Below are 22,909 nucleotides of genomic sequence, written 5' to 3'. Positions count from 1 at the left end.
TCATTGTGCTAAAAATCCTGAAACCCACCACCGACACCACCACAAACCTGGACCTGCAAGTCTTAATGGGCACCAGAGCACAGACAATTTGCTTTATTTCATGTGGCCCTCACTGCTTTGCAGCTGTGTAATATGAGACCAACTTCAGACCTTACTTCTAAACCCTAAATGATTTAAGATAACTTTATTTAAGATAGCTGTATTTCATATTATTTGTCTTTTAATTTCCTATATGGAACATGAAAAAAATTTTATTGGTATACATACTTATTTGGAAAATGAGCCAAATTATATTTATCTGAAAATAACTACTTTTATATGCTGTGTTCTTACTGTTGTTCAGTTGCTAAGTCACATCCAACTCTTTGTGACCCCATGGACTGCCCCATGCTAGGCTCCTCTGTCCTCCACTATCTCACAGAGTTTGCTCAGATTCATGTCCACTGAGTCAGTGATGCTATCTAACCATCTCATCCTCTGCTGCCTTCTTCTCCTGTTGCCTTTCAGTCTCTCCCACAGCATCAGGGTCTTTTCCAATGAGTCAGTTCTTTGCATCAGGTGGCCAAAATATTGGAGCTTGAGGTTCAGCATCAGTCCTTCCAATGAATATTCAGGGTTGATTTCCTTTAGGGTTGACTGGTTTGATCTCCTTGCAGTCCAAGGGACTCTCAAGAGTCTTCTCCCAAACCACAATTTCAAAAGTGTTGTTATATGCTTCCTTAATTACTTAAAAATTAATGATAATTCTTCTATTCATTTATTCATCTTACTTAACAAGTCTCTATAGAATGCCTCACATATGAACACCCTGGGCTAAGTACTGAAGACACAGGAAACTATGACCAGGAGGGATGCCCCAGGAAGTTATAATACCGTGTGGTAAGGGTCAGTCCAGGAAAGCACGGAGTGTGTCTGATGTGGTCCGTGAGGTCTGATCTCCAGCTGCAGTGTGTTCGCAGATCAGCAGAACACAACAGGGCGAGCCCTGCCTGCCCTTCACTGCTGTAACTCGAGGTCTCACAAGGGCCTCGATGTTCCTGTTTTAGGACAATGAACAGTGAAAGAGAGGCTGGTGTAAGAGTGAAATATCATGAGCACTGAAATGTGAGGTGTCCCCTCTCACCTTCTCAGGCTCCGTGCAGTGAGATCACTGAGAGCCATGTGTGTTTCAGGTGTATGAGGTCGTCCCTTGCCACAGTGACTGCAGCCAGTACATATGGGTCACAGAGCCGTGGAGCATCTGCAAGGTGACCTTTGTGAACACACGGGACAACTGCGGAGAGGGGGTGCAAACCCGAAAAGTGAGGTAAGGTCAAGCACGGGGAAGCAAAGGCGCCGCCACCTCCCGAGTTCTCGTGTGCCAACCTGACCTTGGCCTCCCCCCAGGTCTCCTGAGTGAAGTTGTCTTCAGTTTTACTTCTAGGGTCTTGTGTTCATGGAAAGCTCTGAGAAGATCTGCTTCCAGCAGCAGTTTGTCACCCTCCGCCTTCTGACTTTTGGAGGCTTTGCTTCACGGTGCTCTTGCCGGGAAAAGGCTGCGTGGTGAATGTGAGCTGGACTAAATGCAGATTTTCCAACCCCAATCAGTTCTTCCTTAAAGGTCAACTGTATTTCCAACCATAGCTCAGTGATAATCGTTTATAAACTTTTTATCCTTAGCATCGAACTGTCCACCTTTTGAATACTCCCATTGCCCTGGGAAGCCTTCACTAAAAGCCCTAGCTGGCTAGTGCCACTCATGTGTTATCAGTGGCCAGTGGCCAGTAGGGTAGCCACTCACTACGTGTGGCTATTTCACTTGAAATCTAAACTAGTGAAAATTAAATAAAATGCATTTCCTCAGCCACACTAGACCCATTCTAAGTGCTCCTTAGTCGGAGGGGGCTAGCGGCTGTTCTTTGAGACAGCACAGTATTTTTCCATTGTCGTAGAAAGTATGAGAGCCTTGTTCAACTTCTGAGCAGCCTTGTTCTATAATGCCCCACATACCCCTTAGGGTTTCAAAAGATCCATCTATATGTCTGTCCCCTTTATTAAATGCTATCTCTCCAAACTGAGACACTGTTGTAGTCATAGAAATTCTCTAAAACCCAATACGATTGAAATATTGTAATAAATATGGTTTAGTTGCTAAGTTGTCTCTGACTCTTGTGACCCCATGGACTGCAGCCCACCAGGCTCCTCTGTCCATGAGATTTTCCAGGCAAGAGTACAGGAGTGGGTAGCCATTCCCTTCTCCAGGGGATCTTCCTAAGCCAGGAATTGAACCCAGGTCTCCTGCATTGCAGGCAGATTCTATTGACTGAGCTACAAGGGAAGCCTGTAATAAGGGTAATACAATTAAATTAACTCATTAAATTGTACCTAAAGCATCTGCATATGATTCTTAAGGGTCTCAAACCTGGGAAATCAGTATATGAGTCTTTATTGTCACCACTTTAAGAGAAGATTCAAAAGTACTAAGTAATTAATGTGCCTAAGCAGACAGTGACTGAAGTGACAGAGTTGCATTGAAACGCAAATGTCACTCTTTAGCCAGTTTATCCTAACTCTACTGAGTGATACACGGTAAAGAAAAATATAAACCATCCAAAGCTTTACAACTTCCAATTGTGAAGAATTCCATTCTTACTCATGACATAACTTGTGAATTTAAGATGACTGTTTCTTTATCTGTTTCAGTAGGAAAGTAGAGCAAATTAATGTTTATATCATAAAACTCTGTGTAAAACATTGGCTCTGATAAAAATAATCTCTATCTCTCTTTTTTTTTAAACCTCACTCAACTCTCAATTTATTTTCTGAATATTAAAAAGTGGGTGAAGTGGAGGGTGGAGAAAATGAGTTAATAGGGAAACAGGGAAGAAAAAGATATTCTGTTTTCTACTACTCTTCTGCCAAATTTAAATTTTATCTTTAAAATATAAAAGTATTTTCTTTATATTAAAAATTTGATAAAGTTGGGGTTTTTGTTAATATAAAAATCACAGTAGCTTCTTTCAGCTTTCCCTCCAGCTCCCTATTCATATATGTTGCTTCTTTTTGCTTTCCAAATGGCTATTGTCAATGTTTTCAAACACATTTTAAACAAAGTAACTTTTAAAGTTAACCTATTTTTTCAGTAAACATTTTTAACACAAAGAGAGAATTGATGAAAATTTCTTACCATGTAATAATGTTCCTTAAGGTTAAATGTCGTGTTAGATGCAACCATTGGGTGACATTTCAGGACAAATACATCTATAAGGAAGTGTGAAAGTGAAAGTCACTCAGTCGTGTCTGACTCTTTGTGACCCCACGGACTATACAGCCCATGGAATTCTCCAGGCCAAAATACTGGAGTGGGTAGCATTTCCCTTCTCCAGGGGATCTTCCCAACCCAGGGATTAAAGCCAGGTCTCCCGCATTGGAGGCAGATTCTTTACCAGCTGAGCCACAAGGGGAGCCCAGGAATGCTGGAGTGGGTAGCCTATCCCTTCTCCAGCGGATCTTTCGGACCCAGGTATCAAATTGGGATCTCCTGCGTTGCAGGCAAATTCTTTACCAGCTGAGCTGCTACAGAAGCCCTTATAGGGTGGTGTGACGTATCAAAGGCTGAATAATAGTAATGATTTGCCCTGGTGAGACAGAATATTTTTTCATTGACATTTTTCTAAAATTTCCAGCACATGATGATAATAAAAACCAGTCAGGTTTGGTTATTTCTGTTGCTTCTGAAATCTCTGCAGGCAAGCTACCCCCTTACTGCCACAACTGTGGTGGGTGCCTGGCTCCACCCGTGGCCCCAGTTTTATGCCCAGGTTCTATGCTCTGTTTTCTAAAACAGTTTGATATTCTCACAGCATAATCCCTTCTCTTATGGAATGGGAAAAGTCCAGGCATTTGAAGAAAGCAAATGAACTTAAATTGTCTTCCTTTAGGCTCGAGACTTGATCCAAATAGTTTTTCTGTATTCTGCAGTGCTAAATAGGGTGGTGGGACTACACCACTATCCCCATTCTACAGTGATAAAAATATCATTAATACAAAATCAAATAAATAAAACTTACAAATAATCTGAATGTCAACAAGAAGGGTTTTTTTTTTTGCATTTGTGGCACATTTAAATGATGAAATTGCAAAATTCAAATGTAATCATTAAAAAGTATGTTTTAGGAAAATAGCTAATAACACAAGATATTTATCATATATTATTAATGTTTTTCCTAAATGGTGCAAATAGTAGGTAAAGTTTATTCCTATTTAATGAAATGAAAATATATGTTTAAATACAGTAGTTGGCTAAGAGTGATTCTCTCTGATATAATGTAGTGAATTTTTTATTATTTCTTCTGATTTTCCTAAAATGAATTTATTACTTGTATAATAAAAACTGAAGGAAAAGAAAAGCCTTTGAAAATAAAAAGTTTTATGTACATAAGTACTTAATAGAGTATTGAACATCTGTCCCTAACTCTGGATCAATAGGTAATTTTGCAAGTTAATCCTTGTACATCATGTCAGAGCCTAACATGAATGCAATCTTTTCTTAGCAGCAAATCCAACTTTGGAGATTGAACTGTCCTGTCTGTTCCATGTCCTCTCAGAGCTGCTGTCAACAGAGCATTTTTAAAATGCCAGTGAAGCTAGAAATTTTTTCCTAGGACACTAAATTTCTCCCCCCAAAATGTATAATTTATTTTTTTCCTTCAACAGTGATATTGCAAAAAAAAAGTCTACATTTGTAGGTTTTTGTGGTTACTTTTTAGTTTTTAATTTATCTTTAATTGAAGGATAATTGCTTTATAGTATTGTGGTGTTTTCTGCCAAACATCAACATGAGTGATTACTTTTTATATTTATATTCAGCATACAAAAAAATGGAGAGCTGGGTATCTGCATGGATATTTTTTCAGGTTACAAACCCAGTTAAGACGAAGCCAACAGCATAGTTTTCCAGTTTTGGATGCATCCCACAGGAAACCCACATTTCTCTTAAAATCAGCAGCACGGTATGGAAAGGTGATTCTGCAGAGTAGATCTGTCAAGATGCAGTCTCCCTACTGATTGTAAATCCCTGAGAAAAGTTGAGATTCCAGGTATAATTGGTAATATAATGCAACCAACAGTTTAAAACATTGCAATGGGTTTGAGGCTTAAGAGCCCAAGCCTTCCTCTTCATCTCCTGCAATACAGTTCTCTTCCCAAACTTAATAATTTGGTTGACCTTCTCTGAGTCACAAATGAGAGATAAAGTTTTTGTCTTCTATTAGAAAAGTGCCTGGAGAGATTATCTATGGTAAAAAGCGAAGTCCAATATACTGGCCACTTTAATTAGATTCCCAAGAGATGAGTTAAAGAGCCCTTTATGACTGCTCACAACACAATGAAATGTAATAAAATGTTTGGATTTATTCTGTTAAAAGAAAACTAACAAAAAAAAAGGTCAAGATATAGGAAGACCCCAGCAACCCCATTTAGAGAAGTCATGCTTTTACTCTAATGATTGTCTCTCACTTCTGGCTTTCTTTTAAGGTTATCAGCAAATGGGAAGCGAAAATTACTTGTTAAATGACAAAATAACTTGATAAATGTCATCAGTTACTTTCAAAAGCAGTTAATGAGACCCCTGCCTAGGAGATTTCAATGTGCCTTGTCCGTCATCATATATGAATCTAACTTCTCTGTGGAATCCACTATTTTTCTTGAAAGAAAAAAAATGCATTATATTCCAAAATTGCAACCCTTCTCTGAATATCTTTGGCCAATGCTTTAGTTTCATCATGATAATTTAGGTGTAAATAAATGACTGTCTCCTTTCAGAGGAAGACACATAGAGTTTGCATATACAGAGTATACACATAGTGGCTACAGTTTAAAAGATGATAATGATACATGCAAGTAGAGATTTTTAAGTCACACTGAATGGCTCCAACTATTTATGGGAGGCAGAGATCTTCTGTGTCTTTACGTTTGGAGAACTTTATTCATTAAATGCCAAGCTCCCCATACCCTGCCTCCATGGTGATGTCTTAAGAGAAACCTTGAACCTTGTGGGTTGGCCATTGTTTGTCCAAATTCCTTCACTGATAGACGTGTTTTCTTCTAGATGCATGCAGAACACAGCAGATGGCCCCTCTGACCACGTAGAAGATTACCTCTGTGACCCAGAAGAGATGCCCCTGGGCTCTCGAGAGTGCAAACTGCCATGTCCTGAGGATTGTGTGGTATCCGAATGGGGTCCGTGGACCCGATGCTCTTTGGTGAGACAATTAACCATTTGTTGATGTAGAATTTGCTAAATTCCTTACCACTAAAGCTTTCAAACTACCATTAAGAAAAGAAAACTTGGTTACTGAATTAGTTACCAAAGCAAGGTGTGCTGTCGGCTACTTCATTCTTACGAATGTGCCATTTAAAATCAGCAGTGTTTAGACTCATCCCGGCACAGCTTAGCCTCTTGCAAACTTTATACTCCTTCACCATCCTCCTAATCCTAGCACAAAAATGCCTTTAGATTGATTTATGAGTACACAGCATGTTAAAAACTGCAGTGGTGATAATGATTCCCTGCAGGTAAAGAGATAAAGAATGAGATTCTAGTAAAAGTACTTTCATGGTGTCAAGTTGTTATCATCCTTTGCTTTTTGCCCAGGCCATTTTATTTAAATCGTAGGAATAATCTTTCACACTGTGGGGATATGGCAGCAGCAGTATTGACACTAAAACTCAAAAGATTCTGGTAAAAAAGGGAGTAGAAAAAAGAAAGCTGGGCATCAATGAATCTCTTTCCAGGCACTGACTGAGCATCTTTGGACCTGGAAAGCCAGCTGAGAGTTTCAAATCGCACCGAGCTTCTAGATTTCAGCAGCCCATGGGGCACTTCCATGGGCCCTGGGGAGGAGAGTCACTGAAACAGGACTGGCTGATGATGTAGGAAATTTGGCTTACCCCGGGCACATTTGTAAAGCTGCACACTCAATGTGGCATCAAAAGCATGGAAAAAATATTTAATGTGTAATTTATTTGCTGAAATATAATATGGGACAGATACATGTTTTTCAAGGAGGGATTAATTTTCTGTTCCAGTGTTAACATTGTTAAAGATGCTGATTAGCAGCCAACTGATAGAGCAGGAGCGAAACAGGGTGGCATTTGACTTGGATACAGAATAAACGGCAATAAAGAATCAATCAGCTGTTTCACAAGGGCATGCAAATAATTTTGTATTCTAATTTCATAGCATCAGGTTTGAAGTTACTGTCTCTGCTCTTAATAACCAAATGTTTCCAAAACAAGACTGTAGCAGTAGGAGAATGGCAGCCGGTTTTTTAAAATTAGTGCTACCTTATATTTGTGTCCGTGTATGTGTGCACATTCAGTTCAGTTCAGTCGCTCAGTCGTGTCCGACTCTTTGCGACCCCATGAATCGCAGCACGCCAGGCCTCCCTGTCCATCACCGTCTCCCAGAGTTCACCCAGACTCACGTCCATCGAGTCAGTGATGCCATCCAGCCATCTCATCCTGGGTTGTTACCTTCTCCTCCTGCCCCCAATCCTTCCCAGCATCAGAGTCTTTTCCAATGAGTCAGCTCTTCGCATGAGGTGTCCAAAGTACTGGAGCTTCAGCTTTAGCATCATTCCTTCCAAAGAAATCCCAGGGTTAGGAAAATATTAATAGCTGTTTTTCCATGGACAGAGGAGCCTGGTGGGCTGCAGTCCATGGCATCGCAGAGTCGAGCACAACAGATCAACTAACTCATACACATACACACAACCTTAATTTTTTGGGTCCAAGAAAATAGATTATAAGTTCTGTGACCTACAGTAAAATTTGTGACCTACAGTAATTAGTATGAACATATATTTTTGTGTATGGATGATGTGATGTATCTATGAATATTTGACACATAGACTCTTTTTAATCCCAGTTTTATTGAGAGATAATCAACAGACATGTTTAAGGCATACAGCATGATGGTTTGATTACGTATATTGTGAAACGATTACCACAATAGTTTCAGCTAGCATCCATCTTCTCAAATAAGTATGATAAAAAGAAGAAAAGAATAAAGGGGGGACAATGTTCTGCTTGTGATGAGCACTGTTAAGATTAACTCTGTTAACAACTTTGCTATATAACATATGGCAGTGTTAGCTACAGTCATCATGCTGAACTTGATGTATTAGTAGGCATGTGTCCCTACTACTTTCTGTCTTATAACTGGAAATTTGTACCTTCGACCACTTTTCCTCCAGTTCTCCCTCTCCCCTACTCCTACTTCTGTTAACTGCAAGTCTGATCTTTTCCTATGAGTTTTGTTTTTCGTTTTAGATGCCCCATGTAAGCGAGAGCATGCGGTATTTGTCTGTCTCTGACACCTCACTTAGCAGAATGCCTTTGAGATCCATTCATGTTGTCACAAATTGTAGGCATCCTCACTTTTTATGGCTGAATAATATTCTGTTGTATGATCATTCTACAGCTTATTTATCCATCGATGGACATTTTGGGCTTTTTCTGTATCTTGGTTATTGGAAATACTGCTGCAGTAAACATAGGGGAACAGATATATTTTCAGGTTAGACACATAGACTCTTTCCTTAGACATGTATCTTAACCATCTCAGGTCAGTATCCAAAGCATGGAACAGTGCCTCTTTTTCTCGATCCTGTTTGCTCAGGGCACATCACCTGCAGCAGCTGCCGTGGTGATGGTTTGGTCCTTGTGGAACCAGGACAGTGGGGCCATTCTCTATCTGCTGGAACGGCAGGCAGCATTCCCTGTCCACAGCACCTTAGAGCCAGATGGCACATCAGAAACTCATCCAGCACCTGGACTTACAGATGAGATTGCTGAAGTTAGCCAGTGGCCCAAAGGTTCTAACTTGTGCTTCAGTGCTTGCCTTAATACATTTGCTCTTGTGTGGCCAAGTACTCACCTTTCTGAGGAGTTATGTTATTCTCTGTCAGCCTTGCAATCAAAGCAATTTCCGGCAAAGGTCAGCTGATCCCATCAGACAACCAGCTGAGGAAGGAAGAGCCTGCCCTGATGCTGTGGAGAAGGAACCCTGCAACCTGAACAAAAACTGCTTCCACTATGATTATAATGTAACAGGTACGTGAGTAGCCTTCACCTCATAAAGGCCAAATTCCATGTCTGTCAGCTTAGCAGCATTCCCAGAAGTATGGTTCACCTCCATCCACGTGTCTTTTGGACATGCTACTTGCTGATTTAGTCACTGAGTCACGTCTGACTCGTGACCCCATGGACTATAGCCCACCAGGCTCTTCTGTCCATGGGATTTTCCAGGCAAGAGTACTGGAGTGGGCTGCCATTTCCTTCTCCAGGGGATCTTCCCAACCCAGGGATCGAACCCACGTCTCCTGCATTACAGGCAGATTCTTTACCGCCTGAGTCACCAGGAAAGCCTACTGCTTAGTCTCCCAGCAGTAATTCTGTATTAAATGAAATAAATATTTATCTGTCTTATTTTTAATAAACATCAAGATAGAGAATGAAAATATCACACAAACATTAGCTCTTAAGGCAGATTGTGAATAGTCTAAGGGTTCCTATGTAAGACATCCTCCCACTTTCAGAAGGTAGAAATAAACATCTTTCCCAAGGATATCAGTTTATTGAAAGATGTTTTTCTTCTTCGAAATATGTTTAATCATTATGAGTACTGGGACAGCAATTCCTTACGTGGGGGCAGTTCATATGCAGGATTAGTCTGATGTAAAAAGCATTAGCAAGCTTATGTGTATGTGTATACACCTTCCAAATAGTGTATGAAGAGAATTTTTTAGTGTTATCAAAGGTCTAGGTAGAAAAAGATGATTGTTTTTTTAGAAGAAAAAAAGGCTTATCATAAATTCTGTTTTTCCCCCAAACCCTCATCTCATATGTCATCAAGGCATATACTCTAGGAAAGAAGAGGTTTTGGGGGGCTTATATGTCTTGGGGCAACTAAAGCTTATTTTGGAATTTTCCCCCATGTAATTTTCATGCTGAAATAAACCCCAGAAACTGTACTAAGACACATAGCAGTCAGCTTGATTTTTTGTTTCTTTTGGGTTTTCTCTTCAATTTGCTTTCGTGACACAATGAAATCACAGTTCTCTGGGACAGGCTACATTTCCCTGGGAAAAAAGATAAAACAATCACCTTGCAAAAGATACTTAATAAGAGAAATAAATATGGCCAAGATGGTTTTGAAATAAATAATACATTTTACAATATCCTAAGTATGGACAGCAAGTGAAATAGTTTTATTTGGATATAACTACACAAAATGCCAGGCATTAAAATTATGATTATTTTGCTAAAACAAAAAATGTTGACATTTACATTTTTACTTTCATTAGGATAAACAGTTTCTAAGTGACATTTCACCTGCAGGCCACAGCCATTTTTACAGCATCACCAAACGACTAGCCATCAAGATGGTCAAGAGACAGCTGCCTCAGGAATAATCCCCGTAGCTGTGTGCAGCCCCAGCAATTCCATTTGACTCCTGATACGTTCAAAGCTGGGACCCATATGCTCTGCATGTGGGATGATTGATGGTGGGGCTTAGGAAGCAGTTGTGAATTAAATACGGGATTCAGGTCATCCGAGTTTCATTTGAAATCTGTTCCGTACATAGCCTTCTGCTCTGATGCCCTCCTTCCCTTTCAGACTGGAGCACGTGCCAGCTGAGCGAGAAGGCAGTATGTGGGAATGGCATTAAAACAAGGATGTTGGATTGTGTTCGAAGTGACGGCAAGTCAGTTAACCTGAAATACTGTGAAGAGGTGAGGGGAGGCTGTGTTATATCTTTGTGAGTAAATTCTTCCCCAATAGTCTCAATTCATGCTGAGCCAAGTGACCGGTGCTTTATGCAGCTCTTTGCCAGCAGATGTTTTCTGCTAAACACGCTCTTGAAAAGAGATTCTTTCCAGCATTACTGATTTCTACACATAATTTCCTGTATTTTGTTCTGCTGGGAGCCCAAAGGTATGCTAATTAGCCCATTCCAAAAGAAATGCTTGGGTAACAATAAGTAATCAGGTGAATAAAGGCAATAAATCTTAATCAGACTACTCATCATCTTTGGTAATTTCATATGAATTTTGTGTTGCCTGGGACACCTGCCAAGAGCCGTCATTTATTCTCTCTGTTGCAAAAACATTGACCGCATGTGGTTTGGTAACAGATTTTGATATTAGGATCTAATACCCAGCTGTGAGACTCTGAGTCAGGTCTGGGTGAGAGAGAGCTTGAAATCTAAACAAAGGAATGGAGTCTACCATTACTGTCTTTTGTTAATTCTCCAGTTTACAGAAGTAATGTGATCTTTTCTAATATGACCTTATGAAATGTGAGAAGACGTAGGCGTAGTTTTCATGAAGCTGTACTTCAGGTTACAATTATTCTGTCTAATTTCCAGATGAAAAGGGTACTCATCTTCCTGACAGGTTTTGACTCCTCCTGAACTAAGGCCCAGTGGGTTCAACATGAACCAAGACAGCTAGAGCCTCCGCAGACCTGGAACACCCAGGGAGGGACTTGAAACCTCAGTAGGGCTCAGTGGACATGTGACCACAATCTCTGTCTGCCTGTCCTAGAGGTTATTATAAGCCTGTGGTAAATTATTCCAAATCTTAAGGGAAAACTCAAGATGGAAATATTTTAATCCATTTGATATCTTTGATATTATCATATAGACCTAATTTAACTTTCTATATATCTGTCCATAGGAATGGAGCTCCCAAATGCAATGAAAACAAATTTAGTTAATAAATTCCTCTATCTTATCACATAATTCAGTCAGTTATGGCCTTAGCTTTAATCAGAAATTTCATACCTGAATCAATTTGGCTTTGAAACTAATAACATCAAAGTAATGTGACCACTATAAAAATGCAAAAATAATATTAATAGTGAATGTTTTTTTATAGTTATACACACAGGCTGGAGAGCATCCTGTGATCTGCCTCTCACATGAACCTTTTTTTGGTTTTGCAAATGCACAGGCAAATGCCCTTCTAGGCCAGAATAAAATAACAATGAATAGCTCTGAGAGCTTTTAGAAAGCTTCACCCAAAGCATATAAGTTGTGTCACTAAGTCGTGTCCGACCTTCTTACATTATCACATAAGACCAGAGTTGAAGTATCTCATATGACTCTGGAAAAAAGATATAAATAAAGCCTTTATTTCTTAAATGAAATATGAGTAAAAGTTTGAGAAATAATTTTTGTTATCCAGAAGTCTGGATAAATTTACTTTTATGTACAAATATTATCATGTTTGAATACTATGATGACAATTAGGGAGTCAAATCATTAACACTGTAGCACACACTGTATTCAGGCAGAACAGTGCTCCTCTCGCAGGAATTGGATTAAACAATTCTTATCCCATTTTATCCACCCTATGGAAGCAGTAGAATTAAATAATAGCCCTGAGAAAAGCTGGCTGTCTTTTCTAACACTGGATTGGTTGCCTACCTACTAATACACGTGCAAACCCTTCATTCCGTGCAGCAGCAGTAGCTAACTCGTGCTGTTCCTCTAACAGCCAAAAAGGAAGATGGCACTGCTCTCCAACAAAGAGGAAAATTAGGGTTAAACCCAGCCAGCATTTATATAGCACTTCTGTCTTTGATGTTTCTCAGACATTAATTTACCTGATACCTAATAATTTGGTTTCTCCTTTCCTATTGTTTAGATAAATGATAGATTAGATAGATGATAGAGGAGAAAAGAAGATACAATAAATTTAAGGAACACTGCATTGTAAAGCAACTGTACTCCAATAAAAATGAAGTAATAAAAACATTTAAGAGAATAAGTAGTACAGGGTTAAAATATCTTACTGTTAGATATCCAAAATGTCTGTAAACAGACATCCTTTTTAATCCCCTAGTGAAATAAATAAGCCAATAGTAATTGAATTCTGTGATTTAAGCCCTTTCTCCATGAAATCATCATGTACCTTAAAAAGCAAAATATAATTTTTATCATATCACCTTAGGGTTTCCATCTCTAATCTCTCGTGACTTCAAGTGATTTTATGAGACTTAAGTTGATATGGTAAAAGTTTTCATACCAAATGCTCAGCTTTGTCAAGTATTACTGGTGGAGAATATAACGGGAGTGCCTGCTGAGGGTTCTGGGGCATAGATCACCGATCTGATCCTCTCCCAGCGCATAACTTGGAGCCAGGAGCACTACTTGGATCACAACATAACATTTCAGAAAATTTTCCTTTTGCCATTTTCTGCTATATAGATTAGACACTGTAAGCTTATCTTTCATGTAGAAATAAAAAAAGGTCTTAAAAATCCCCAAGGATTACCAGTTTTAAAAATTGCACTTTCCTAACCTGCTCTTAATTTTTTCTATCTCAATGCTACTTTGCACCTTAGACTTTTAACATGTGTGCATACACAGTGGATAAAATCTCTTCCTGTATTATAAAGGTAGAATACTTAGGCAATGCAACCGAATGCAATAAAGTACACATTATTACGAGATGAGAGGCTAATGGCAAAATAACAATTACACCACCGTTGGCTGCTGAGTTTTAAAAGAGAAGATCTCTGTAAAAAAATTAATAAATATATATAAAATATTTGTAATAAAAATTCTAAAGGCCCACTCTCCCTTTTGAGAGAGGTAGCTGATTCAAAACTGTTGTATATTATGTTAGTACATTATATTTTGGGGTTTGAGTGGCAAGTGGTCTCTAACTTTTCTCCTTTGCTTTTCAGTTTGACATCCACATGTGAAAGTAATATCCCCCTAATGCAAGTATATGTCTGTATATTGAGGATAGTCTTGGTGTTTAACTAGTAGAAAATATTTGTGCTTACACCTATTTATTCCTCCTTTAGGGAAATTCAACCAATATGGAGATTAAATTTTCATTTTCTATTTAAAAAGGTCCATAATATATATTACATAAATTTGCTTCTCCATTCGTCCTATTCCTTTTGCCCCACCTCTCCTGGAGTGAACCACTTTGTATTTTTAATAGTTTGGGTCTTTGTCCTGCAGACATGTTTTTACTGTATTATGCATCTTGCTTATTCTTCCTCTCCTCCCTACTCCTGTCTTGCCCTTCCTCCTGCCCGCCTTCCTTCAACACTGTACCATGGTCTTGCCTCGGCATCAGCACAAACAGATCTGCTTCTGTCCTTTCAGCTTGGCTTGGAGAAAACCTGGCAGATGAACACGTCCTGCATGGTGGAATGTCCTGTGAACTGTCAGCTTTCTGACTGGTCTCCGTGGTCAGAATGTTCTCAAACGTGTGGCCTCACAGGTTTGTTTGTGCCTTATTTGGCATTTGATTAATGGTCAAGGAGTACAAAATAAAATGTCCCTCTTACTTTAAGTCATATCAGACAATCTTCAGAAAGGTTGAATCGGGGTAGATTTCTTTCCAAAACACCTAAACCTTTCTTGTTCCTCAAACCTCAGGAGAAATGTCTTTGACCCCTTCTCCGAGAAAGATACATGCTTGATAATATAGCATATTACTAACAGTGCATCACGTTGTATCTTTTAAGGAAAAATGATCCGAAGACGAACAGTGACCCAGCCCTTTCAGGGTGATGGAAGACCATGCCCTGCTTTGATGGAACAGTCCAAGCCTTGCCCAGTGAAGCCTTGTTATCAGTGGCGGTATGGCCCATGGTCTGCATGCCAAGTGCAGGTAATCAGTCTCAAGAAGTGGTATGGAAATGTGTGTTTTTTATCTGCAGAGACTTGGTTTCAGAAATCTCTCTCAGAGCTTAGAGATGGCATGTGTCTTGTTAAAGATTTTAGTACCTTGCCATTTCATAGCTGTTTAATTAGTTTTGATAACAAGCACTTCCTGTCCCATATTTTAAAACCATTTGGAGACTGATCCATTTTAATGAAAATTTATTTGCCTGTCTTTGGCTAGAAAACAAATAAATTGTTCATTGTATGCTTTATAGCTAGTGCCCTACAGAACTTCTTCCCTAGGGTTTCAGATGCTCCTTAAACTGCTCGTAAATCATAATCAGTGGTGCAGAGATGACTGTTGAACGATAAGCTAACTAATGAATTATTTTCTTTCCTGATTAGTCATGTCTTCCTCCATTTCAGGATGCACAGTGTGGCGAAGGGACCAGAACAAGGAATATTTCTTGTGTAGTGAGTGATGGGTCAGCTGACGATTTCAGCAAAGTGGTGGATGAAGAATTCTGCACTGACATTGAACCCACTATAGATGGTAATAAAAACGTGGTTCTCGAAGAAACCTGCACCCAGCCTTGCCCAGGTAACAACAGCAAAACAGAATTCATACTTTTGGCCATTCCTTACCAGGACCACGGTGAAGGGGTTGCATATGTAAGCCCGAGGTAAGAGATGTCAACAGTCTTCTCATTCAGTAGTACCTGTGCAAACAGCTAGAGGCTGTAGTGCGGATGAAGTGGGCACTGCCTCCTTATTGCCAGCTGGGGGTGAAGTCCAGTTCCACATGAGCCTCTATTGACACTCACCCCCTTGGAGTTTTAACATCTGCAAAGAATGGCAGAACATACATATATTCAGGATTTCCAGAAAGAGAGAACGGAGAATGAGAGGCAGCCAGTGTTTATATACACAACACATAGAGAAGGATTTAAGTCATAATGAAAGCTTCTTGTGGGTCCTGGGTACAGCACACAACAAATTCACACCTAGATACGCTGTAGTGAAAACATAAAATGTAGGAAAATAGAGAATTTATGAAGCATTCAGAAGCAAAAAAGCAGATCACCCACAACTGGAAGACAATCAGAATTATAACAGATTCGTCTTAGCTAGATGGAAGCCAAAGATAATGGAATATATTCAGAGCGCGATACAAAATAATCAACAACCTAAAAATTCTACTGCCAGCTAAATTATCATTCAAGAGTAAGAAAAAATAATGCTATGTGAGAAAACTTTCAAAGAAATCAGTGCCTCAGTGTTGGACACAGGAGTGCAAGCAAGTAAAATGTGGAAGGAAAATGCTGTGTATCAAGCGGTGTAGAAATAACTAGCAGGAAGTGATATGTTAAGGATGAGGAATTTGGGCTTCATGCAGAACACCCAAAGGCAGATAGAGTCAAAATAATCGCATTGTCAAGCATGACCTTGGGCCTTCAGATCAAGGGGCAGGAATATATTTGTGGGCTAGAAAAGAACAAGACTGAGTGTGAATTAACTGTCTTTTTACATTTAATTGCTATTTTATATTCGAGTATAATTGATTTACAATAATGTGTTAAGTATCAGGTGTAAAGCCAAGTGATTCAGTTATGTACATACACACTTTCAGATACTTCTCCCATACAGATTATTTGAAAATGATGAGTAGATTTCCCTGTGTTATAGGGAAATTGGTCCTTGTCACCTGCCTGTTTTATAGATAGTAGTGTATATCTGTTCATCTCAATCTCCTAATTTATCCCTCCCTCTCACCTTTTTCCTTTGATAACCACAAGTTTCTTTTTGAAGTTTATGAGTCCATGTTTTAGAAATAAGTTCATCTGTGTTATTGGTTTAGATTCCACATGGAAATGACAGCATGCAATATTTGCCTTTCTCTGTCAGGCTGACTTCAGTTAGTACCGTGATCTCCAGGTCCTTCCGTGTTGCGGCAGATGGCATGACTTCATTCTGTTTTACAGCTGAGTAGCATTCCGTTGTATGTATGTACGTGTGTTTTGGCGCATTTCTCTCTTCCTGGACGTTTAGCTTCCATGTCTTGGCTGTTGTAAACAGTGATGCCGTGAACTCTGGGGTGGGTGTGTCTTTTCCAGTCATGCTTTTCTCTGGATACAGGCCCAAGAGTGGGATTTCCAGACCATTCAGTATCTGTGTCTTTAGGGTCTTAAGGAACCTCCATGCTCTTCTCCACGTGGTTGTTAGCAATTTAGGTTTCAGCAGCACTGTGGGAAGGTTCCCTTTTTTCCAGGCCCTTCCTAGCATTTGCTCTTTGTAGACTTTTTGACAGGTGAGAGGTGATGCCTCAGTGTAGATGTGCAGATTGTATTTTATTTTTTTTTTGTTTATTTGTTTGTTTCTGGGTTTCTTTTTTTGTCTGTGCTAGTTCTTTGCTGCCATTTGCAGGCTCTCTCTAGTTGCGGTGTGCAGGCTTCTCATTGCGGTGGATTCTCTTGTTGTGGAGCATGGGTTCTGGATGCCCAGGCTTCAGTAGTTGAACATCTCATGAGCTCCAGCTGTGGTGCACAGGCTTAGTTGCTCCCTGGCATGTGGGATCTTCCCAGACCAGGAATCGAACTTGTACAAGGCACACTCTGAACCACCAGGAAAGTCCTTAATTTGCTTTTCTCTAACAATAGGCTATAGGGAAGACCTTTGTAGGTGCTTTTTTTCTTTTAAAGAGTATGAGTAAAAATTCCCTGTTGAAATTGACTTTTTGAAAGCCTGCCCTGTTTTGAATTGTTATTTGATCATGTACCCCAGGCCATTGTCTTAAAGCAGGAGTCACTTACAGCCCTACAGTCGTATTGAGTTTTTAGTGCCCCTGAGCACGATTTCAATTTGCTGTTACTAGAAATGGCCACCAGGTGGCAGCATTTACTCTTTCCAAACTGCTTATTGGGGCACCAGAGTCAGATAAGTCCTGTTCCTGGGTTGTAAATGACAGTGGAATGTAACAGAAAAAAAGACTCAAGGGTTGTGTCTCATTATTTCCTTCCTATGTTCTTCACCCCTACCTGGATAAATCCCTAACCCTTCAAATCTGCCCTGCCAATGGTGCTGTCATCTTTAAGTTGGGCACCTCAAAGGGAGGAAACTGGAGGTAGGAACCCTACCAACAGGGGCTATGGAGACCTGATGACTTTTCAAAGCTCTTCCAGCCCCAAGGGTCCACCATCCTTTGGGTGCAATAGGCGCACCTGTGGAGGACTGGCCCCTAGCATGGACACTGTGCTTTCACCCAAGGGGACAAACATTACAGGTCCAACAGGGGCTCACTTGCGGGCACACTGCTGTCACCTCCCTCGGCACCAAGGACAGTCCCATTGGGGGACACAGGTTGCTCAGGCTCCAGGGTGTAACAGCAGCCGGGGTCACCAAGGCCTATGGGGAATATAGGAGAGAACTCATTTTACTTGTAAAATTAGTACTTATTTTCTTTTTGAGTGTAGTTGTGTCCCAAGGTTGAGTTTGTTGTAGGTGGACAGCAACTACATGTAGATAGACATAGATGAGTATCTAGTCTTTTGAGGAAGCTTTGCCCTCCTGGGGTATGAGAGTGGAGAATAGGGTTTTCTGTGGTGTACCATACATAGCTCCTTGTTGATGCTCTTTTTTGAGATATATGAGTGTGTATAAGAAGATCCCCTGTAGAAAGATATGGCAATCCACTCCAGTATTCTTGCCTGGACAATCCCATGGACAGAGGAGCCTGGCCGGTCTGTGGGGCTGCAAGAGTCGGACATGACTTAGCAACTAAACCACCACCACCATGTTAATAGAAGATGAGATGGCTGGAAGGCATCACCAGTGCAGTGGACATGAACATGGGCAAATTTCAGGAGATGGTGAGGGTCCATGGGGTCACAAAGAGTCAGACACGACTGGGTGACTGAACAACAATGTTATCTCCAAAGCTTCCCTGTTGGCTCAGTGGTAAAGAATCCGACTGTCAATGCAGGACCCACAGGTTCAATCCCTGGGTCAGGAAGATCCCCTGGAGAAGGGAATGACAACCCACTCAGTAGTCTTGCCTGGGAAATCCCATGGACAGAGGAGCCCGATGGGCTACATGAGGTCTCCAGATGGAGACACCACTTAGCAATTAAATCACCACCACCACAGGTTAATCCCAATGTCCTGATGTAAGCCTACCCCTGCTCTTCCCCTAACAAAATCCTAGGTGCATTTTCTAAGGCTGTGACTCTTTGTCTTCTGTAGATGAATTCCTTTGTCTCCATTTTTAGATTCCATCTAAAAGTGATACTGTGTGATATTTGTCTTCCTCTGTCAGACGTACTTCACCTAGAATGATCAGCAGTAAGTCCTTCAATGTTCCTGCAAATGGTATTAGTTTATTCACTGAGATGGCTGAATGAACTTGTACATAAATGCGTCTTTTTCTGTTCATCTCTGGAAGGACACAGGATTGCCTTCACGTCTTGGCTATTGTAAATAGTGCTGCAGTGTACATTGGGGTGGTTTGTTTTTTCCAGTTATACTTTTCTCCAGATATACACCCAAGAGTGGATTTCCGGACCATAATGTATCTGTGTCTTTAGGGTTTCAGGGAAACTCCATGCTGTTCTCTACAGTGGCTGTTAGCAATTTTTATTTTCAGCAGCAGTGCAGAAGGGTTGCCTTTTCTGAAGCCCCTTTCCAGCACTTACTCTTTGTAGACTTTTTGATGATAGCCATTCCGACGGATAAGAGGTGATACTTCTGTGGAGATATGATTTGCTTTGTCTGACAGTGGGCACTGGTAAGGATCTTTGTTGGTGCTTTTTTTCTTTTAAGAGTGTGAGTAATATTTACCTGTTAAAATGGGCTTCTTGAATGCCTGCCCTGTTTCAAATTGTTACGTGATTATGTCTTGAGGGCAGGAGGCATTTACAGCCCCAGAGGTGTTGTGAATTTTAAGAGCCCCTGGCCAGTTTTCAAAGTTGTTGTTCCTGGAAATGGCCACGAGGCGGCAGCGCCTCTTCTTTCCTCATCTCTGGTTATTGGAGCACCAGAGAATGGCACCCCACTCCAGTACTCTTGGCTGGAAAATCCCATGGACGGAGGAGCCTGGTGGGCTAGAGTCCATGGGGTTGCTAAGAGTCAGACACGACTGAGTGACTTCACTTTCTCATGCATTGGAGAAGGAAATGGCAACCCACTCAAGTGATCTTGCCTGGAGAATCCCAGGAACGGGGGAGCCTGGTGGGCTGCCGTCTATGGGGTCGCACAGAGTCGGACACGACTGAAGCGACTTAGCAGCAGCAGCAGCAGTAGCAGAGTCTTAGAGAGGAGAAGGCAATGGCACCCCACTCCAGTGCTCTTGCCTGGAAAATCCCATGGACTCAGGAGCCTGGTGGGCTGCAGTCCATGGGGTCGCTAAGAGTTGGACACGACTGAGTGACTTCACTTTCACTTCTCACTTTCATGCATTGGAGAAGGAAATGGCAACCCACTCCAGTGTTCTTGCCTGGAGAATCCCAGGGATGGCGGAGTCTGGTGCGCTGCTGTCTATGGGGTCACACAGAGACGGACACGCCTGAAGCGACTTAGCAGCAGTAGCAGTAGCAGAGTCTTAGAGAAAATTGTGTCCTGGGTTGTAAATGAGAGTGGAATGTGCCAGAACAATGACCCAAGGGCCTGTGTCTCATTACTTCTTGCCCATCATTCTTCACCCACACCTCTGGGCAAATCCCAAACTCTTCAGTTCTGCCCTTCGGAAGGTGCTGTCGTCATATTTAAGCCAGGCAGCTCTAAGGATGGAATCTGGAGGTGAGAACCCCACCACTGGGAGCCCTAGAGACCAGATGACTTTTAAGAACTCTTCCAGCCCAAAAGGTCCAACCTCCTTTGGGTACCCTCAGCTTGGTGTGGCTGTGGAGGGCCGGCCCGGGTGAAAGATTGTGCTTTCACCCAGAGGGGGCAAACACTACAGGTCTTATGGGGGCCCACTTGTTGGCATATCCGAGGACCGTCCAGCCTTTCAGCCAAGGCTGCTCAGACTCCGGGGATGTGGCAGCAGCTTGGCTCACAAAGGCCTGAGGGGAATATAGGAGGCAATTCATTTTATTCTTAAAATTAAAATTTTTATTTGAAATATAGTTGATTTCCAATGTTGAGTTTGTTGTAGGTGTGCAGCAACTTGATAAGACAGATGAATATCTCATCTTTGGCGGGTGTTTTTCCCCATAAGGTATTAAAGTGCGGAGTAGGGTCCCCTGTGCTGTAACGCAGGCCCTTGTTGATGCTCTTAGAGATATTTGAGTGTGTATATATGTTAATCCCAATGTCCTGATTAAACCCTCCCCACCCCAGCCCCGATCTTTCCCCTTTAGTAACCCTGAGTGGTGTTTCCAAGACTGTGTCTTTGTCTTTTGTGAAGGTGTTCTTCTGTGTCAGTTTATACGTGCCATCTATAACTGATACCCTACGACCTTTGTCTTCCTGTGTCTGATGTACTTCATCTAGAATGATCATTGGTAGGTCCTTCTGTGTTCCTTCAAATGGCATTAGTTCACTCACTGGGAGGGCTGAGTACCATCCTCTTATATGTCTGTGTGTATATATATATATACATATCCTGCAGTGACTGCAGGATAGAGGATACTTAGAGCCCTGCAGGCCTTTGGAGTTTAATGTGCCCCGAGCACTGGTCTTAAAGTTGCTGTTACTAGAAACAGCCGCAGTGTGGCAGCACTTCTGGTTATTGCTGCCCCAGACTCAGAGAGAAGGCCTGTTTGGGGTTGTGAATGAGTGTGGAATGTGCCAGAACACCCACAGGCTTGTGTCTCATTACTCCTTGCCCATCATTTTTCACCCCTGCTGCTGCTGCTAAGTTGCTTCAGTTGTGTCCAACTCTGTGCGGCCCCATAGACGGCAGCACACCAGTCTCCCCTGGGATTCTCCAGGCAAGAACACTGGAGTGGGTTGCCATTTCCTTCTCCAACGCATGAAAGTGAAAAGTGAAAGTGAAGTCGCTCAGTCATGTCCGACTCTTAGCGACCCCATGGAGTGCAGCCCACCAGGCTCCTCTGTCCATGGGATTTTCCAGGCAAGAGCACTGGGGTGGGGTGCCATTGCCTTCCCCTACCACCTGACAAAACCCCAAACCTTCAATTCTTCCCTGCAGAGAGTGTTATTATTAAGTTGGATGCCTCTAAGGAAAGAATCTGGAGGTAGGAACCCCACCACCGGGAGCCCTGGAGACCAGATATCTTTTCAAACCTCCTCCAACCCAAAGGGTCCACCATCCTCGGGGCGCCTTAGGAGTGGTGTGGCTGTGGAGGGCCGGTCTGGGTCCCAAGACTGTGCTTTCATCCAGTGGGGACAAACACTACAGGTCCTGTGGTGCAGTGCTTAGTCGCTCGGTCATGGAGGACTCTGCGACCCCATGGATGGTAGCCCGCCAGGCTCCTCTGTCCATGGGGATGCTCCAGGCAAGGATACTAGAGTGAGTTGTCATGCCCTCCTCCAGGGGATCTTCCTGACCCAGGGGTTGAACCCAGGTCTTCCGCATTGCGGGTAGATTCTTTACCATCTGAGCCACCAGGGAAGCCCAGGAAATACTGGAGTGGGTAGCCTATCCCTTCTCCAGGATATCGTCCCAACCCAGGAATCCAACAGGGGTCTCCTGCATTGCAGGTGGATTCTTTACCAGCTGAGCCACCAGGGAAGCCCCGCTACAGGGGCTCAGTTGCTAGCATATCCTTCTCAGACCCAGGACAGCCCATCCTTGCACCCAAGGCTGCTCAGTCTCCAGGGATGTGGCAGCAGCCCAGGTCACTGAGCCCTGAGGGGAATATAGGAGGCAATCCATTTATCACATTAATGTCTACTTTCTACTGAAGTGTAGTTGCTTTCCAGTGTTGAGCTGGTTGTAGGGTACAGCAATTTGAAGAGGTATACAGTGATGAATATCTGGTCTCTGGGGGTGCTTTGCCTCTCTCGTGTACGCTGAAGGGTTAACTAGGTTTCCCTGCACTGTAGTCCCTTGGTGATGCTCTTTAAGATACTTGAGTGTGTGTATATTAATCCCAACATCCTGATCAAATCCTGCCTTTGCTCTTTCCCCTTCAGTAATCCTGAGTGGCTCTTCCAAGACTGTGAGTCTCTTTGTAAATGAACTTTTTGTATCCGTGTTTTAGATTCCACCTATAAGCGATACTGTATGATATTTGTCTTCCTGTGTCTGACATAATTCACCTAGAATGCTCA

General features: G+C 41.8%; 1 protein-coding gene across 1 annotated transcript in view; it reads left to right on the top strand.

Moving 5' to 3' along the window:
* THSD7A (thrombospondin type 1 domain containing 7A) overlaps positions 1-22,909 on the top strand; it is a 484,905-nt gene that overhangs the window by 441,541 nt on the left and 20,455 nt on the right. Inside the window, exons 16-22 of the mRNA XM_015095205.4 lie at positions 1,173-1,306; positions 6,089-6,242; positions 8,952-9,096; positions 10,663-10,778; positions 14,174-14,291; positions 14,539-14,684; positions 15,104-15,278. Of these exons, the coding sequence (XP_014950691.3) occupies positions 1,173-1,306; positions 6,089-6,242; positions 8,952-9,096; positions 10,663-10,778; positions 14,174-14,291; positions 14,539-14,684; positions 15,104-15,278 (988 nt within the window). The remainder of the gene's footprint in view (positions 1-1,172; positions 1,307-6,088; positions 6,243-8,951; positions 9,097-10,662; positions 10,779-14,173; positions 14,292-14,538; positions 14,685-15,103; positions 15,279-22,909) is intronic.

This window comes from Ovis aries, chromosome 4 (assembly GCF_016772045.2).
Source record: "Ovis aries strain OAR_USU_Benz2616 breed Rambouillet chromosome 4, ARS-UI_Ramb_v3.0, whole genome shotgun sequence".
Classification (NCBI taxonomy): domain Eukaryota; kingdom Metazoa; phylum Chordata; class Mammalia; order Artiodactyla; family Bovidae; genus Ovis; species Ovis aries.
This window is presented reverse-complemented; position numbering and strand designations above follow the sequence as displayed.